General features: G+C 39.3%; 1 protein-coding gene and 1 long non-coding RNA gene across 5 annotated transcripts in view; one reads left to right on the top strand and one right to left on the bottom strand.

The window, feature by feature from the left end:
• The window catches only part of KCNN2 (potassium calcium-activated channel subfamily N member 2), a 108,469-nt gene extending 94,045 nt beyond the window's left edge, over positions 1-14,424 (bottom strand). For 2 of the 4 annotated variants that reach the window (XM_078852847.1, XM_078852848.1), the window contains exons 1-2: positions 13,309-14,375; positions 12,454-12,549 (exon numbers count right to left, since the gene is read on the bottom strand). In XM_078852847.1, the coding sequence (XP_078708973.1) occupies positions 12,454-12,549; positions 13,309-14,361 (1,149 nt within the window). In that variant the 5' untranslated portion in view covers positions 14,362-14,375. Of the gene's footprint in view, positions 1-10,379; positions 10,399-12,453; positions 12,550-13,308 lie in introns of those variants that run through there. The other 2 variants (XM_073344727.2, XM_073344728.2) reach the window with 2 other exon arrangements.
• A 75-nt stretch (positions 14,425-14,499) lies between these two features.
• LOC140911512 (uncharacterized) overlaps positions 14,500-19,294 on the top strand; it is a 101,723-nt gene continuing 96,928 nt past the window's right edge. Inside the window, exon 1 of the long non-coding RNA XR_012159003.1 lies at positions 14,500-14,639. This is a non-coding gene — a long non-coding RNA (uncharacterized LOC140911512). The remainder of the gene's footprint in view (positions 14,640-19,294) is intronic.

The raw sequence follows: 19,294 nt of genomic DNA, 5'->3' as shown, positions 1-19,294 counted from the left end.
TCAGCTCCTTGCACAGAAATACTGACTGCAATGAAAAAGAGCACTAAAAGAATCAGGCCCTTATTGTGTCATAATGCCTTTTGAAGAAGAAAATGCTAATGTCCCAAACTGATGACTTTGTAAGATAAAAGGGCAATATGATTCCCACCCGTTTATGCACTTTCATAAATGCAAACCTCACTCTGTGGTAATGTTTTGCCATGACACACCTCACGTTGGTGTGCAGCTGACAGCAACTCCCATATCTGGGATTAAACTAATATCGGGGATCTTCAAAAATAGCCCCTGAAGTGTTGCCAGTGAAAGCTGTTTGATGGCTAACTACAAAATTTGCAAGTGCAAATTGTTATTTCTATTTACTATTTATATTTCACTAGGTGACTCAACATGTTAGGAGCTGTCCAGACATATATGAACACATAGACTTTGTCCTGAACAATTTACAGTCTGAGATGTGGGTTCTGCACATGCAAAATCTGTGGGGACAATTTTAGAAATTGGGTCAAGGCCACTTTAAAAGATTGGTGCTACGGTGTTAAAACAAGGTGCCTCAACACCAGGCTGTAATCACACCATAGGCTCCTCGTCAACGGACTTACCTGATAGTATAATTGTCTTCCTATCAGCAACAGCATTCGTTATCTGAAGCACACTGAAGTGTTTCACGAGAAATTAAAGTTGAAGCACTGGCCCACAATTGTAGTCCAATATATCACATATATTGGTCAAGAGTGTGTAAAGAAAGACTGCCTAAGATAGTGTCCCGTGAAAGGCATCAAAATGCCAAGGAGGCTTGAACAGATGCTCATAACAGCAGTCTAGTGACTCATGGAGATTTTCAACATTATACTATTAGAATGCATCCTAACACTGACCAACATAGCCCAGTAATACAATATCACTGAATCTTTTGCATTGCAACATTAAGTTGTAGGGGATGTAGTGTGTACCATATGCCATATCAGTTACAGTGAGTTATGCTATAGACATGCTTCCTGACTATGGCACATTCATGAGAGTATTATTTTATTGTATGTCACAGTCTAAGTGTCATATTGCAGCCAAAGTCATATTTGTATGATATGCCTCTCATTTCAATGGCATGTATCTCACTGAGCACAGGACTGGCTGCCAGAAAATACTGAGTTCCAGTCGTAGCTCTCACAACAATTTCTTCTTTTGCCCTGGAAAAATCAAACTGCTTGCCTCAGTTTTCCCATCTATGAAATGGCAGATAACTATAATTATTTAATTCACAAAAGCATTGAGAGGCTTAACTGACGTTTGAAAAAAGAAAAGGAGTACTTGTGGCACCTTAGAGACTAACAAATTTATCTGAGCATAAGCTTTCGTGAGCTACAGCTCACTTCATCGGATGCATGCAGTGGAAAATACAGTGGGGAGATTTTATATACACAGAGAACATGAAACAATGGGTGTCACCATACACACCGTAACAAGAGTGATCAGGTAAGGTGAGTTATGACCATCAGGGGGTGGGGGCAGAAGATGTGTAGAACCCACATCTCACCTTATCTGATCACTCTTGTTACAGTGTGTATGGTAACACCCATTGTTTCATGTTCTCTGTGTATATAAAATCTCCCCACTGTATTTTCCACTGAATGCATCCGATGAAGTGAGCTGTAGCTCACGAACGCTTACGCTTAAATAAATTGATTAGTCTCTAAGGTGCCACAAGTACTCCTTTTCTTTTTGCGGATACAGACTAACACGGCTGCTACTCTGAAACCTGACTTTTTGAAGTCACTTTGACAGCGAAAAGCATATTATTTACAATGTACTCAGTTTTTTTTCATACTTTATACGCTCTCTCACACACACACACACACACACCCTATACCAACCTGTGGAGGTAAGGTGGTTACATCTTTAACTGTTCATGGAAGACATGCAGCTACCATTTAAACAGTTCAAAGCAAAAATCTTTACCAAAATTCAATTTGACACGTGACAACTTATACATTTCATATCTCAGCAGATGAAATACTTATGACATACTGCAGATGAGAAAATTAGAACATAGTTTTACTCAAAAAAGTGACTCTGCAAAAATGTCATTGTGGGGTCATATACTTTTGTCTTCCAATTATTTCCATAACAAAAACATGCTCATTATACAAAATCGCTACCATCCTCCCCACTCCTGAAAACCTAGGCTCTGAGAGTCAAGCTGGGTTTCTTCCTTCTAAAGCATTATCACCAGTAATTAATGTTCTGCAAACCAAATTACAGCTTCAGTTACACCTGTGCAACACCTTTATTTTCTGGTTATGCCTCCAGTGACACCTGTGCTGTCTTATTGCCGTCAATGGGTTTGCTCAGGTGCAACTGATTGTAACATAGTAAACAATTCTGTTGATAATGCTCAAGGGATAAACTTCAGCTCACTATGTGGGCTCTGAGGTGTTCACACAAGTAGAAATTTCTGTTTTTCCACTTAAGTCATCAGATATGGCTCTGAACACATGAATGAAGCACATCTGTAGTATAAGAAGGTGCAATTTTAATAGAGTTATTTTTAAGAATATATCTACTTTTTAAGAGAGAAAGATACACAAAATATAAAGGACTCTTAATAAAAATATTTAAAATAAAGAAACCTAACGGCTTTTAAAATATAAACACATGTTGCTGTTTTAAACTAAAAAATCATGTAGGCCATAGCTCCTGGTCTTAATCAGTATGGAGCAAAGCCAGCTGTGCTGAAGGTTATTCATAAGAAGAATGGGCTACTCCTTCAATAAGAATTCAGTTCTGCAAGGTGCTGAGTGACCACAACTTCACCAAATGAATGGGAGCTGAGACAACTCTGCACATTGTAGGAGGCACTCAGCACTGTATGTCTCACAACACATTTCATTATCAGGCCTTGAATGAACTCCCAACTTGTTTTCTTTTCTTTAAAATGAAGTTTTTTAAAAAGGTAAATGTAAAACTTAGTTTTTTGAGGGTCTAGTTTGACACTGATCAATGAGGTCAATTTCAGGGATTGTTCTACTGAAGAGTAGAAGAGAAATGTATCATATACTCAACAGCAATATTTAAAAAGGGTATACACAGGGTGGATACATAAAACAAACTATTGGTATCTTCAGTTGCATAAGTCTAGCTTAAAACAAATTGATCCTAAGTGACAGCAAGTGCTTCATGTTTTACTATTCTCTAACACAAGAATACTTTCTAAACCAGAAAGATGTTCTATAAAAATGAAATGTGACCCAGTGGCAACTATGAAGTTTGTTTCAATAAATTTTCTAAAATTAAAGTAACATGACAAAGTTGACCTACCTAGTCACAGTGAAAATACATAAGCTACTAAAAGTAAAATGGTTAAATATTGCATAGACCAAATTTTCAGACTGGACTTTTCTCATCCACCTGTCAAATGTAATAGGTTTTGTAAAATTACAAAAAAATTAAATACTATTAAAACAAGGAGCAATATTTGATATTGAATACTGATTTTCTCTGTTCAGTCATGAGCTGTTTCTCTTCTTTTTTCAACAGACTAGCGTTCTACTTCACTTGGTTCAAACAAATCTGACTCTTGTTTTTGCTACCCCAAAACAGTATTAAAAACAGATGAAAAGGTAAATAAGGAAAGCATTGTTATTAGCCAATACATCCAGCTTATCCAAAACTAAACTACAAAATTAATTATAGCACATCCTCTCTAATGCCTCTTCTGTTAGAGGTAACTTAAATTTTATTTAAGACTAATTACACAAGTCCAAAATATTAAAATGGTTCATCCTTTAGAATGAGAATAAAAAAAGGGATTGCATTCATAGGTGCTGACTCCATGGTACTCCAGCCCTAGAGCACCCATGGAAAAAATGCTTAGCAACCACCAGCCACAGCTGTTTGGTGGCACCCCCAATCAGTTGATCAGGGCACCACCAAAAAACTGATTGGAGGCTAGGAGAGGGCAGAGAGTGGGCAGGGCCCTCAAGGAGGCGGCAGAGTGGGGGTGGGAAGAGGTAGAGCGAGGGCAGGGCCCTGGGGGACAGGGCAGAGCAAAGGTGGGGCCCTGGGGGAGGAGGTGGAGCCTTGGGAGAGAGCAGGGGTGGAGAACTCCCAGGGAAAAGAAAAACTCAGCTCCTATGATTGGATTATATTGGTAGTGAGGGTTAATTATACTGACTAAAGTTGGCCAGATGCTGTGGAAGCTCTGTCGAAGCTGCTATTCCTGTTCTGGCCCCCTCTCAAGTTAATTATACACATATACATCAAATCAAATTCAAAGGCCAGAACACCACAGTTAGTAGACCAGACATACATTTCATAAATCAAATCGCAGAAATGTATTCTACATTTGTTGGGCCTGACTCCACTTCACTGACTTCACTTAAATTGATGTAAAACAGAAAAAGCTGCACGGAAGTGAATGAGAGCAGACTCAGGCCTATTGTCTATACTTACCTTTAAATTTTTATGCTGTTCACCCTGTAGCTTATGGGTCACAGCGTCAGCTGGTGTAAATTGTCATAGCTCCATTGAGTGCAATTGAACAATTCATACAAGTTGAGGATCTGACCCTCAGTTTCCAAATTGTTTTGCTTCCAACTTGTGTAATAATTAATATTCTTGCCAGTTGTTCATGCTGTGGCAAATAGTAATTACACTAGCTCGGCCATCATTATGACAGCCACACATGAAAGAAGCTCAAATGGTGCACTTGGATGAACAAGGCTAGTTGTTTTTATAATCATTCAGTTCTTCAATGGTCCATTTATCTGATAAAAGAAATTATTGCAGATGAGCGTCCTTGAATATAAGCTTATTAGACCTCAGAACTCTCATTCAATTAACGTTAGTTGGAAGCCTAGACCAGGTTACATTGTTCTTTCCCATCACCTCAGTCCCTCTTTTTTATATATGGATTACAATGATCTGATATTCAGAGGTGTCGAGAACCTACAATTTCTATTAAAGTCAACAGGAGATATGGGTGCTTTATACCTTTGAAAAATCAGGCTATAGCTGGTCTCAGTTAGAAAGAGGAAGATGATCAGATTGGATGGAACACTTAAAATACATACAGATCAGGCTTTAAATAATTACTCAATAGTGTTGATTTGACAAACGAAGGGAAATAATCTATTCAGCCTACACAGAGGTTCTCAAACTTCATTGCACCATGACCCCGTCTAACAATAAAAATTTGCTTTGTGGTGAGTTTTGTGAGAATAAGGTCTGAGCTGCATCTAGCTCTGAGAAAAAAAGGCAATGCCACCTCCAGTAATATCAGAGTAACATGTCTAATTTCTCATGCATTGCTATGAAAATTTTCCCTGTACAAATTATGAATTTCAACATCATTACAGTCAACATAATTCAACATTATGTTCTCTATCTTGGAAGAACAAGTTTTAATCATGTTATACATTGCTGTTCAAATTACGTAAATAGTATTTGGCAACATACTGTGTATACATAGAATGAGTGCCTTACACATTGTATATCAGATGCCTTATCCATTTTTGCAATAAATAATTAATTCCAAAAATAGAATCAGCAAAAACTACCAATAATTCCTTTTTAATGTATCCTATTCATTTGTGTATTTTAGGATCACAAAGCAGCAGAAGGAAACCAACCCAAAATTTTCATGTTAGCCTTTTCCTTACTTTATCAGATTTAGGGTTGTCAAATGATAAAAAAAATCACAATTAATCACAAGATTAAAAAAAAATCATGATTAATCACAGTTTTAATCACATTGTTAGACAATAATCGAATACCAATTTTAATTCAACATGGAAGTATGTCTTCTGGAATGGTGGTAGAAGCATGAAGAGGCATACGAACGTTCAGTATATCTGGCATGTAACTACCTTGCAACGCTGGCTACAACAGTGCCATGTGAATGCATGTTCCCACTTCAGGTGACACTGTAAATAAGAAGTGGGCAGCAGTATCTCCCGTAAATGTAAACAAACTTGTTTGTCTTAGCGATTGGCTGAACAAGAAGTAGGACTGAGTGGACTTGTAAGCTCTAAAATTGTACATTGTTTTGGTTTTGAGTGCAGTTTTGTAAAAAAAAATTCTACATTTGTAAGTTGCACATTCATTCATTACAGTAGCTGTATGAAATGAACAGAAAGATACTATTTCTTTTGTTAATCCTTTTTACAGTGTAAATATTTGTAAACAAAAATAATAATATAAAGTGAGCAATGTACACTGTATTCTGTGATGTAATTGAAATCAATAACATTGAAAATGTAGAAAAACATCTAAAATATGTAAAATAAATTTAAATTGGTATTCCCTTATTGTTTAACAGTGTGATTAAGACTGCAATTAATTGTGATTATTTTCTATCTCACGATTAATTGTGATTTTTTAAAATCTAGTTAATTTGTTTAATTGCTTGAGTTAACTGTGATTAATTGACAGCCCTAATCAAATTCTATTTCAGACACACTGAACTATCTAACTGCTCAGTAATGGAAAAAAAACCACAGTGATTCAATGCCCAATTACATTTCCACATTCTTGACATGGTTGACACTGTACTAACTGCAATTGACAGGGCAACTTTTGCCATTCTAGTATTCTTTATTTTTAGCTGTCTCATTCATCAAATGAGACAGTAACGATGAAATTCATCTGAGCTATTTCCTTTTCCTCAAAACTTTCAACCAAATGCTCAAAAAGAAAAAACATTTAATACTGTCACTAAAGACTTATAAAGGTCAGCTCTGGAATCAGAAGCTGCTAGTCCTAAAAATGAAGTATTGCAGACAATTTAGCCAATGTGCTTTTTATTTACCTTATGCTGAATCAATGTTGAATAAAAATTCCTGTCTCCCTCCACCCATAGCTTTCCCAATTTCTTGTTGGTGGCTTCTGCCCATATTGGCCTTCCTGCCACACACACTTATGCTGTGCATGCATGACAGGTCAAGAAATGCCAACAATCCCATTTTGTGGTAAACCAACAGCAACACACATAATTAATTTGTGGTGCAGCTCTGTCCACCCAGCAAGCAATGATATATTACCATTCCATTATATCAATAATGTAAGAACCTCTGTGTGTGCAGACCCTTTATAAGTAAAGCACTGCTAAATGATATGTGGTATGTAGTGCATACCAGAAATCATAGAGATTATGTCTCATTTCATTCAATATGTACAAAGGTGGCAAAATTTAGAACCCTATAGTTAAACTTATTACAGCTTTATTTAAAATAAAAAGAAAGGAGAAATCAAAATTGCCTCAATCATCATAATTTAATGTGTACAGCATCTCTCAAGGTTCATTATTTTCATTCATTCATTCTCCCACAGTTTTCTTGGGTTTATAACTTTAAAGTAAACATTCTATTTAAACTAAAAGTCCATATAGAAAAGATTATCCCATAAATTATGATGTATAATTGTAAAAGTAAACCACTAGCCCTGGAGAGTTTCTGTCTCCATTATACAGGTTCCCAGTTCCTCAGTGGGATATTAGATAAGCCTTAGAATGATGGGCCACTAGTTTGTCTCTGGCCAATAAAAATAAAGTTTATTATTCTCACCCTACCGATCTCAAAAACTTCCATAGCAGACTTTTGCAGCCAGGGAAGCAGCTATCCTGTGTCAGGACTCTAGTGACAACATTGAGTATGCTTTCCCCATGGAGACATACTTTCTCCTCCAAACAGAGAACAGTTTCTTTGAAGAAACTAGAAGGTTTATGGATCTTTCATGGGCCAAAAGTCACTGAGCCTTCTTTAGCCTGGATAGGGATGCTAATGCATATTTCATAATCTCCCAACTAAAATGTTTTCATAGCATTATGGATATGAGACAAATGAAAAAAACTCAGTGTTAAGGCTGTCTATATCTTTGACTCCTGATGTTCTTGCCTTGTTCACAAAGACATAAGCTAAGAATAAAGTATGATCCTCACCTTTAAAATGTCCTGGATCCAGCTAATTTGTGCTAGCTTTAACATAACAGTTAGAAATTTAATAAATTATTGTAATAGATCCCCCTTTACCCATTGAGAGTTTAAAAATAAACATTTTTATAATACACTAACTCAATCACTGAAAGTCTATTTCAAAAACGTATTTGTTTAAAAAACACTTTAAAAAGGCTGCAAAACATGCAAACATCATCCTTTTCCTAATACTCTAGAAATGTAGTATTCAGGAAGCCTTGATATATGTACATTTATTGGAGCATAAAAATGAATTTGTTTTGCTAATGGGTTTAGAATGCAAGACTTAATGTGCATTCAAAAATCATGAATTTCTATTCAGTTAATATCAAAAGCCAATAAAAATGTATTTAAACCTTGCATTTCCAGGAGCATTTTTAAATGGAAACTGAAAATTCTTTATAAATGATGTTTACATATAGCTTCTGTTTAGAACACCAGGACGTAAAGCATCACAGCCAAGCACTGCCAAGAGAATTTCCAATATATGGTGCTGTCTGCGGTGCTGAAGGAGAATAAACCAAGCTATGGCACAAGGAACTGCTGCCCTTCTGCATTCTCACTATTGAATACATGGTCTAACAAAATAATACTCTAACATGTATCAGCTCAACCAAGGCTGTAATATAAAATTTCCTCCATAAAATAACTTTGTGAAGGAACCTCATAATTCTATTAAAACCCGCTTACCAAACATCCTTAAGATAGAATCCTTGTGAGGTCTGGACAGGCAAGCTGCAAAGTTTAGCTTTATTGCCAGTTTGACTGTTTTACTATCAGAATACATCAGAACAGACATTTAAATTGGTAGCACACATTCACCTCCAATACAGTGAAGGACTGAACCACACATTGTTCAGACTTCCCATTAGCAGTAGCTCAAGGGAATATGTCATTGAAAATGAAGAAGAAATTTTGATTCCAGCTAGTAGGCATTTTAGGCCATCAGGTGCCGTCAAGAGAACTTCTGAGAGCAGAAACAATCTGTAAACTTTCATCATTTGTCACAAAATACTCTGCATCATGTTTTGTCGAACAAATACCTCTTATTTCCAAGTAGCGTTGCTTCCCTCCAATTGTAAAACGTATCACACTACAAACAGAGAATATGGATATTCTTCCAATCCCCAGAATATTGTTTGCTAACTCAACGAGTTCCTGTTAATTTGCACTGTACTGACTAGCACAGTCTCAACACTTCTGTGTTTGGGCATTGATTCCATTCTAATCCTCATCTGAGATTAGGTTTACACAAATAGTGACAGGTTTCAGAGTAGCAGCTGTGATAGTCTGTAACCGCAAAAAGAAAAGGAGTACTTGTGGCACCTTAGAGACTAACAAATTTATTTGCGCATAAGCTTTCGTGAGCTACAGCTCACTTCATCGGATGCATCTGATGAAGTAAGCTGAAGCTCACGAAAGCTTATGCTCAAATAAATTTGTTAGTCTCTAAGGTGCCACAAGTACTCCTTTTCTTTTAACAAATAGTTAATTGAAACAAGCCTCCAGAAAAAAAACAACCAAACAATAAAACCTTCATTGTCAAGTATGCACAGCTCTATAAATATAATCCTATAGTCCTCACTCAAGATAAACTGTCATTGAAGTTAACAGAAGTTAAAAATTTGACACTATAGATGTCCCTTCAGAAAACAGATGGATAAAAATTTGATCTTCTTTAAATCTACTGTTAGTAGGATTATGCAATATTTTTCATGGAACAATAATTGAAGAATAGATTTCACCATTTCTGTTACAAGCCAAAATATTTAAATTGTGTCCACTGTATTCAGACATGAAGTGTAACATTCACTTATACATCCAGTTATTATTTGCTACTTATATGGCTATTTATGTTGCTTTTGTTTGTTTTTTACGGAAAGGTGAATAAAAAGTTTTAAGTAGGTTGTCTCTAAATAAGGAGGATATTTAATGTTGTCAGCTTAAAAGTGGTATAGTGCCCTTTCCCATGTTGATCTCCTTCTTCGTTATCCAGGTAAATAAACTGAGCCCTGAAGATCTGCAGTTTATCCAGAACCCTACAATGTCTATTGGCAGCCTATAGTACCTTCCTGATGAAAAGAAACCGTATCACTATTTTGCAACTAAGTATGTTTTTAGTTTTAATGCTGTCAGGCAGTGTTAAACTATATTAACTTTGATTAAGCTAGTAGATGGTGTTACTCATTCTATATCATGTCATTTACTGGGAAGCTTTCTAAGAGGGTCACTAAATCCAGAAGAACTCACAGAAATGCAACCAAAGTTGCATTTTTGTTTATTACCAACCAGAAAAACAAATGAGGCACTGTAAGGTAGGGTTGCCAACATTGTATTTCAAAAATAAGGGACTGTTTTCTTAGCCCCTTCCCCGCCCCGACATTATTTATTAATAATAATAAGCAGCAGTACTCACCTACATTCACCAGGGGTATTTCTTGCTGTACAGAGATAAAAAAAAAATAAGGGACATCCCTTGTAATAAGGGGCTGTTGGCAACCTTACTGTAAGGTCTTTGATTTCATATATATAAGCCGAAGAACAGAAGTCCTGGATTATTTTATATTTTGTTAACAACTGGAGAAGACACATACAGAAAGACGCACAAGCTCCAGCTTTATTACCAGCTGTAGCAATTATTATTTGCAAAAATTTAGCGGACAAATGTAAATCTACAGTCTTTCTAAACAATCAGTACTAATCAAAATCCTAGGACAAAATCAGTGGTATATTTTTTAGATTTGTTGTAGATTAGAGTTCCCTTATCAATTCAATTGTAGGCACATTTCTCTACAAAACATTGACTTCTCCAAACTTCAGAAATGTTAGGGCTTTTTTATTATTATTATTTATTTTGGTTAGGGTTGTGAGTTGTTTTTTTGGGGGAGGGCAATAATCTAAATCTAAATCATCTAGTCATGGCGATTATTTAATGAACAAATGTTTGAGTACTTTTAAAATTTTTATTTTACTGTAGTTTGGAAAATTAACTCAAATTTTTTCAAACTGATTTTATCTTAAAATTTCTTTATATTTTCTATTTAAAGTTTCTTAACAGAATTGCATACAGAAACTGAAATATCTAGGAAGGTCGTTTTTAAGTACATTTTTACATAACATACTTCTACAGTTTTCATTATGAGAAACACTGGGGTGGAGGGGAAAGAACTCTGCATTACAGAAATATCAACTTATTTTTTTCTATTTTTCTTAAGTCCTCCAATAGTTTATATTAACACTTCCACAGCAACTACTCAAGAAGAATTAAATTAACAGGCTTCCCAGCTCTATGATCTTAGTGCAAAGAAACTAGAGCCCGATTCAGAAATGGGAGTTTTGCATGTATAAGGACTGCAGGATCAGGGTCCTATTTTGCAAATGGTCTCAGATAAAACAGTATTCTTTTACTCTAACATTAGCAGGTAGAAGCCTGTACTTACGCTTATATAACAACTATATTCTAGATCGACACAGTGGATGAGGTAATATCGTTTATTGGACCAACTTTGTTGTAGCTCAAAAGCTTTTCTTGCAGCAACAGAAGTTGATCCATTGACCTTGTCTCTCTAATATCTGGGACCAACAAGCTGCAACCACAATTATATTATAGTTCCTTTATAAGTGTTCCATTTTTCTTTCTGTTAATTGATACAACACAAACAAGTTTCTTTGTCCTTGAAAATATTCGCTGCTGCCTTAAGCCACAAGTTCTCTATAGTCAGAAATAACAATAGGATTATATACATCTAGGAATAAAACACCAAAGAAAAATTAATGTGGAGATTATCCTTATTTGATTATAAATACAATACTTCACTCCTTAGCTGAGCAAAATCCCATTTGAAAATTTGGTTTATTTATGGAAGGAAGTCTACAAGTCCTGAAAAGATACATTTTAAAATACTAATGAAGACAACACTTAGTTGACCATTACACTTTTTTTCTCACATTTCTTTACTAACTGCCTGTAATTTCTGTGGCATTAAAAAAATCTGTTCACAGTTTAAACATTCTATGGCTTGTTTTATTTATCTTTTTTCTTCCCAACTATTGTCTTATCTTCAGTGTTTAGGGCAGTATGGTGAAGACTTCATATCTAGAGGTGACTGAAGTCTCTCTACAATTAATCATGTGATCTAATGAGGATGTATGGATCAGCATAATATAGCTCTAAATTCTGGGCTAAAAAGTTCCCCTTATAGCATAAAACAACAAGTGTGCACAGAATACTCTATGCAGTCATTCAGAATAAATGATTATGCAGCATATTACAGACATTTTTATAACTTCTAATAAGAATATCAATGTATTATATTTAATCTCTTTAAGATCCCTTTGAAATAGATTCAGTAAACTTCAGTAGAAACAAAGTGAACTTTTTCTGACATACTGGAAAAAAGTAATTACTCACCGAAGAATGCCTTTTGAAAACTGAGTCTTTTCATTACCGACAGTTTCAATGTTTGGTAGTTTATAAAGTGAAACATTACCTGAATTTCCCTTGCGTGGTATACAATAATAAGACCAAGCAGAATAATCGTGGAGAGGGTAATAAGGCATTTTAGAGCTAATGAATACAGCGACTCCTGCAACAGAAAAACATTTGAGTGTCCATGAAAAGACATACACCTTTATAAAAAGACTTTTTGTCCTTCATCCTTCTGAACTGTGATGGGGGAAAATCTATCTTGCATAACAGAGACCAGGATTACTGACTTGATTTCTCTCTTTTAAGGATGAAGAATAGCTGCCCTAAATCAAAAGGGCTACTTGTCATTGCTTCAGCAGCAGATCCAGTACAGGTGGGACAGCCAACACCACTGGGAAACCAATTTACTCTAGGGACTGCCAATGGGATGGAGCGCTCTAGCCCGAGAGGAAAAAAAAGTTTCTCTCAAGTCTACAGCATTATGCAAATCCAAAGAAATTGACCCTGGCTGGCAGAATGAAAAATTGAGCGTGGTGATTTAAACGGCTGATTTAGAAAATACACTTTTCTTTTCAAATTGTTCTTAAATCCCTGCTCTCCCTCCTCCGCTGTCCTTCTCATCCTTCCCCTCCCAGGTTTGTAGGGCATGTGGCAAAGGAGCAGCGCCTGACGGACACTGGTGACACTGGCAGGCGTGTCTGCCCGCCTAGTGGAAGTGAATGCGGAGCGTGTCTGCAGGGCATGCACTGGGTGGGAGTCGCTCCCCGCAGGGGACAGATCAAACTGCGGCTGGGACCTTGGAGAGAGGGTAGGAGGCTGGGGCCCGGGAGAGAGCAAGCCCAGCAGCAGGAGGAGTGAGAGAGTGGCCGGCAGCTATAGCGCGCTGGAAGGGAGGCGAGCGGGGAGGGGCAGGTACCTTGGTGTAGGCGCCCCAGGACAGCTCGGTCTCGATGACCATCACCACGATGCCGAACATGCCGAAGATGAGCGCGTAGTCGCTGAGCCGCTTGCGCTTCTCGAAGAGCGCTCGGCGGTGCCCCAGCTTGTAGCCGATGTTCTGGTTCTTCTTCTTGCTGGACTTGCTGCCGCTGTTGTTCTGGCTGCCGCCCCCCACGCTGCCCCCGGGGCCGGGGCCGGGGCCGGGGCCGTGCAGCGCCAGGTTGTTGGAGTTGTTGTGCTCCGGCTTGGACACCACGATCTCCGGGGCTGAGGCGGCGGCGGCGGGGCTGGAGAGCGGCGGCTGCAGCGGCTGGGACTCGGAGTCCAGCTCCTGCAGGTTCCTGCGGGACGAGCTCAGGTGGCTGAGCGGCCGCATGACGCCGCCGTTGTACCTGCAGCTGCTCATGGCTATTTCGGTGAAGGGGTTGCTCTCCCGGCGCTGGTGGGGCGGCGGCGGCTGGTGGGGGTGGTGGGGGTGGGTGCTGCCGCTGCTGACGCTGCTGCTGGGGCTGGCTGCCTGCTGCTGCCGGCTCTGGCACTGGTGGTACTGGGGCTGGGGGGGGTGGCACTGGTGGTACTGGTGGGGGTGGGGCTGCCTGGACGAACCGGCATGGCTGGAGGGGGTGAGCTCGCTCACGTTCAGCTGGCTGCCCTGCCTGGAGGAGGCGGCGGAGGAGGAGAGCGGCGAGGAGTGGGTCCTGAAAGCGCCCGACAGGGGCGAGGAAGTGCGGAGCAGCAGCGGCAGGCTGTCCCCCGCCGCAGCCCCGGAGTAGGTGCAGTTGTTGCACTGGCGGCAGGGGCTGTGCTGCTGGAGCAGGCTCTGCTTGCCCTGGCCCGGCGGCGGCGGCGGCGGCTGGCAATGCGGGCGCGGGCGCTGCTGCTCCTGCTCTGAGCAGAAGCCCGGCTGGAACTGCAGCGACGTTTCCATGTCAGAGCTGTTAAAGCTGCAGGAGGACCAGGCGGTGGTGCACCCTGCGCAATGCGTTACGGTCGGCAGTGGCGAGTCCTGCCGCCGCCACGAAGGGCCCATCCCGGCGCCCGTAGAATCCAGCCGGCGAGTCCGATTGGTCGGGCGAACCAAAACAATGGGCATGACGTCACCTGGAGGACGGGAAAGCTGCGGCGTGAGGCGAGGAGCGAGGGACGGGAGGGGGCGCGGGGAGAATCCCGGGAGCAGCTGTCGCTGCCAGCCAGCGCGAGCGCTGCTCCGCCCCTGCGCGGGGAATTCCACCTTCCCTGCAGTGCAACGCAGCCCGGGCGGGGCGGGGCGCGGCGCGGCGAGCCGTGCTGCAAGAGCTGCTCGGGCAGGTAAGGGTCCCTCCGTCTTCTCCCTCGGGGCACTTACACCAGGGATCGTCCCGCCGGAGCAACAACAAGGCACAATTAATAACCACAATCACCATTCGTAGCAATATTCCACCCTCCTAGACCCTGCCCCGGTGGGTGCTTCAAACCCTTTGCAAGTACTGACCACCTGCTGTCAACGCGCAGCGCAGCCAGCAACCCTGACGAGCACAGCACTCAGAAATCTCTGCAGTTAAGATTTGCTGGTGCCTGTTTACATTAATCTGCAAATTATTTCTCATTCCACCCAATTTGTATCCAAAACTGGGGGAAATGTGGCCTCTAATTACTTGTTAGCAAAAGGTGCAGCTATGATACTAAAAGTTTGACAGGTAACAGTATCGGTTTCAATAGGATACGAATGCGGTACCGGCTGTATTTCATTTAACCTCATGGGGAAAGGGCTGCATGCAGGAATTTTCCCCTGCCCGGGTTATTATTTTGGGAATAGCTTGAAACAGATTGCTCGATTTGATTCAGAATAACAGGAAATCCCAGAATTACAGTGACAGAGGCAGCGATCATGCCCCTGCCTGTGTATGGTGGTTCTGATCTGGCCGCAGCCATAAAAACCTTTGCACTGAAGTGCTGGAGGAGTGAATTGTTGAGCCAGGACGTGTGGCTGTTTCTAACGGGGAACTAGGACTGCACCTGTTCACAAACAGTTAGTTATAGGGAGAGAAATAACCCCCCAACTCCAGACCCTTCTTCCTGAGATGCTTAAATGATTTGTTTCAGAGTCGCAGCCCTGTTAGTCTGTATCCGCAAACAGAAAAGGAGGACTTGTGGCACCTTAGAGACTAACATGCGTCCGATGAAGGGAGCTGTAGCTCACGAAAGCTTATGCTCAAATAAATTTGTTAGTCTCTAAGGTGCCACAAGTACTCCTTTTCTTTTTAAATGATTTGCAGTCCCGATGTGGACTGGAAGCATTGGCATGCACGTCCCAAAGCTCTGAACTAGGGAGAAATGGGGAAGCCTGACTGGAGGCGGGGATTTCCCCGGACCTAGCAATGCCCGCCTCAGCGTAGACCGTTGGATTCGCTCACATTTACGCTTTTTCCGAAACATCGGGCTTTGCGCCCCGCTTCTTCCTGTCCCCGTCTTCGGCTGCACGGGAAAGGTGGCAGTAGGTGGGGCCTGGCCCCGGGGCGGTAAGAGCACAAAGGAGGCCCTGCCAGTGGCCAGTGGGGAGCTGTCCAGCGATCCCCAGCAGCAGAGCCTGGAGGGAAGGCGCGGCGGAGTCCTTCTGCCCCTCTTCCTCTTTCTTCCTGCTGGCCACCTGCAGCAGGTTCCCTGGAGACCTGAAAGACAGACATGTAGCATGACTTCATGCCTCCAGGCATCCTCTCTCTCTGTCTGCCTACCTATGAACTGAGAGCAAGCATAAATATGAGAGAATAGAGAGAAGACCCAAGCTATTTCAAGAAAGATGATGTCATATGTATGTGTGTGTTAATGTACATGCAGAGACACTAAACTCTAAGGGTGAAATCTAGACCCCATTGAAATCCATGGAAAAATTCCCTCTGATTTCCATGGGACCAGGATTTTGCCCTATTGTTCAGGCAACTAAATGCATGAGCAGTCCCATGTGCATGCATAAGTATTTGCGGGCTTGGGACCTAAAACTGCACTCATTGAATAAGTTTCTCTTATCCATGTGAAGTCAATGGACTATTAACAAAAAGATTACTTCTGAGTACAGGTTTGAATGATTGGGTCCAGAGGCTTAGATATAATCCTTTCAAAGTGAAGGGGTAGGGGGAAAGGGAGAGAAAAGACACAGCAATTGGCAAATCTGTAACTGGATTTTCCCACTAAAATAAAGGAATACTCAAAAATAAATAGTAAACAAAATTCCAAACATTTTTCAAATCCTACAATTAAAAAATTTGAGGGATTTTGCAATATGATTTTTTTTTAAAAAAATGTTCATTGGAAACTTGAGAGAAGTCAGGCAGTAGTAGAAGATTCACGGTGTTTTAAAAAAATCTGCCAACAGTAGTCCACAAAAAGATTTACATGATAGAGACCTGTTCTAATAGGTCTAAGACTTACTGTGAAACAGGATCACTTTCATTAAGTAATTGAATTTCTGACTTGGATCCAATTTCCTGAAATTCTATTCTGCAACAACTCTAATGTTGGCCATCCACTACCATTTTGCCTTCTTTTCCCCAGTGACTTCAAGTGAATAATTCATTTTAGCAGTTCCCTTCTTAGACAGTTTAATGCCTGAGCCAGATAAAGTCTCTATTTTGCATTTACTTAGAGAGAGGAAAGAATCATGAAAATGGTAAGTGATTCATTTATTATAGCCATGCTGCTCCCACTGCTAGAGTTAAGGCTGTGTCAGTATTTCCATTACGCAGCTGGCTTCCAAGAATCAGAAATTCAACTGTTAAATTTCATTTGAATGGCCTGACTTTAAGGGGTCAAAGTCTCTAGAAATCTTTATTTTTCCTCTAATAGTTAGGGGAAATGTTTGTTCAAGCATTTGTAAATTATAGAAATGCAGAAAAAATAATTGTTGATAATGATAGGTGTGTTTGTTTGTGTTTTTCAGTAGGTGTTTCCATCTCACAAAATAATTAGATTCCCAATGACATTTTGTATGCTTTAATCAGTTCTGTCTTGGGTAATTTTATTGGGGGTGAGTTTGGCAGGGAGGAGTGAGTGAAGTGTTTGAACAACTAAGCTATTTAATTTAGGAAAGGTAAATTTACAGCAGATGAATAACTTTGTTCTCAGCCAGAATGTGGTATATTGCTTTTAGGACACAGATCTTGCAAATTCATAGCAGTTTCACTGAGGTAATAAAACATTATGGTTCTAAAAACCAGTCACAGGATTATTGCAGTGACACACAAATTGGGGTGTTTAAGTATGCTTAGACATGATTATAAAATAAGTGCCTGTAAATATGGATTTGTATGATATACAGTATCATAGTCGCTCATAAAATATGTCAATCTGTTGGGTTAATAATCGGGATTTGAAGTCCCTTAATACATATTTGTATGACAGATTAAGTTATAATATTCTGTTAAATCAATCTGCACCTTCAAACTATATTAATGTGTACCTGAACTGTATAAATCCATTGGGTCACTTTTCATATATTTGAGTAAAAAGGAAATTGTTTTACTCTTAAGAAGAAAAAATATTGTAAGTAAATTTAACAGTATTATAAACAGACAAAACAAAATCCAGAGTTATGCCATGCATTCTACCTCAAGTCATTCTGTTTTGTCTAAACCTTGAAGGGGCTCCTATGGTAATATTTGGGTCTCAGATTAGTACACAGTGGCACATCTCAGGGACTATATTTGTAAATCTATCTACGCATGGAAATTCTATATAAAATTGGGTACCAAGAGATTTGATTCATGATAGACTGAATTAAAGAATGCAGACAGTTTTAACTTCCAACTTCCTTACTTTTGTCTGTTCATTTCATGATCTTAATGTTAGTTTAATATACTTTCTTTCCCCTTTAACCTTCCTGGCCACATTTGTTCTTTATCCTGAAGATTTCATATCGTGTCAGTTTATCTTCACATTTTCTGTGTTTTCATCTAATCTGATAATTTAGTTTTAATTAATTGTGAATAAAGTTATAAAATCAGAAAAAATAAGATGAATTTTTAATAGTAGAACACGTATATGTAAAAGCTTGCTGTGTTCTGTAAGGGAAAATTTATTTTTATTCTATTTTTTAATATATGAACAGCTGCAAATCCCATTTTTAGTGTATTTATCATTGACAGATTGTGTCTGTCCTTAAAATTAGGTCAAGCACTAGGCTGCTACTAGCTTTTGGAATATTTTATGTGCTTGCTTGATCTTTCTTTAAGACAATAAACAACTGAATATTCCCTTGTTTAACACAAGAGGGCATACTAATACACTCAACATATTATAAAACTAATCAACTGCAAGTTTTCATTTGTTTCAATTATATAGGCATTATTTTTACTACCCAAATTTTAAAGGTCTAAAATAAAAAATTAGTGAGAGCTTACTTTTTTAAACACTAGAAGAATAGACCCTCCCCCTCTCAATTTGTCAAAGATGCAAAAGAGCAGGAATAGAAAGGCACACTATTTAAATCAATCCTGCTTCTTATAATAAGCATTTTTGAAACTTTATGTAAGAATGGGTGAGTGTAATAGCATTTTAATAGTACAGACAAAATATGCTAATTGAATTGCCTTTGTATGAAAGGGACACTAGTATGACATAATGCAAAACTGATAAAATGGTATGGTAAGGCATGTGCCAAGGTATAATGACAGACCTCCTACGGAACAATGATTAGAGATTTTCTTTGTTTCATCAAAACATTTTTTACTTCCCTATTAATCCTGCTCTTCAAACTGTTTTAGGTCACTATGCTGCTGTGCCAAAGATGCCATGTTATGGGGAGAGATTTATTTTAGATCTAGTTTGATAGTATGTTTAGAAAAAAGTCCTGTTTTCCAGCTGGCTACACTAACAGCCATTAATTGCTAGGACAAGATAGATACTGTAGAGCAAAGCTGTACCATTGATAATATGTGGAGCACAACAGATACAGAAAAAAATTATTACTAGGTTTCTTAGATCAGGAAAAT

The sequence above is a fragment of the Lepidochelys kempii genome, chromosome 5, assembly GCF_965140285.1.
Source record: "Lepidochelys kempii isolate rLepKem1 chromosome 5, rLepKem1.hap1, whole genome shotgun sequence".
NCBI lineage: Eukaryota > Metazoa > Chordata > Testudines > Cheloniidae > Lepidochelys > Lepidochelys kempii.
The sequence above is the reverse complement of the archived record's forward strand: the minus strand, read 5'-3'. Positions and strand labels throughout refer to the sequence as shown.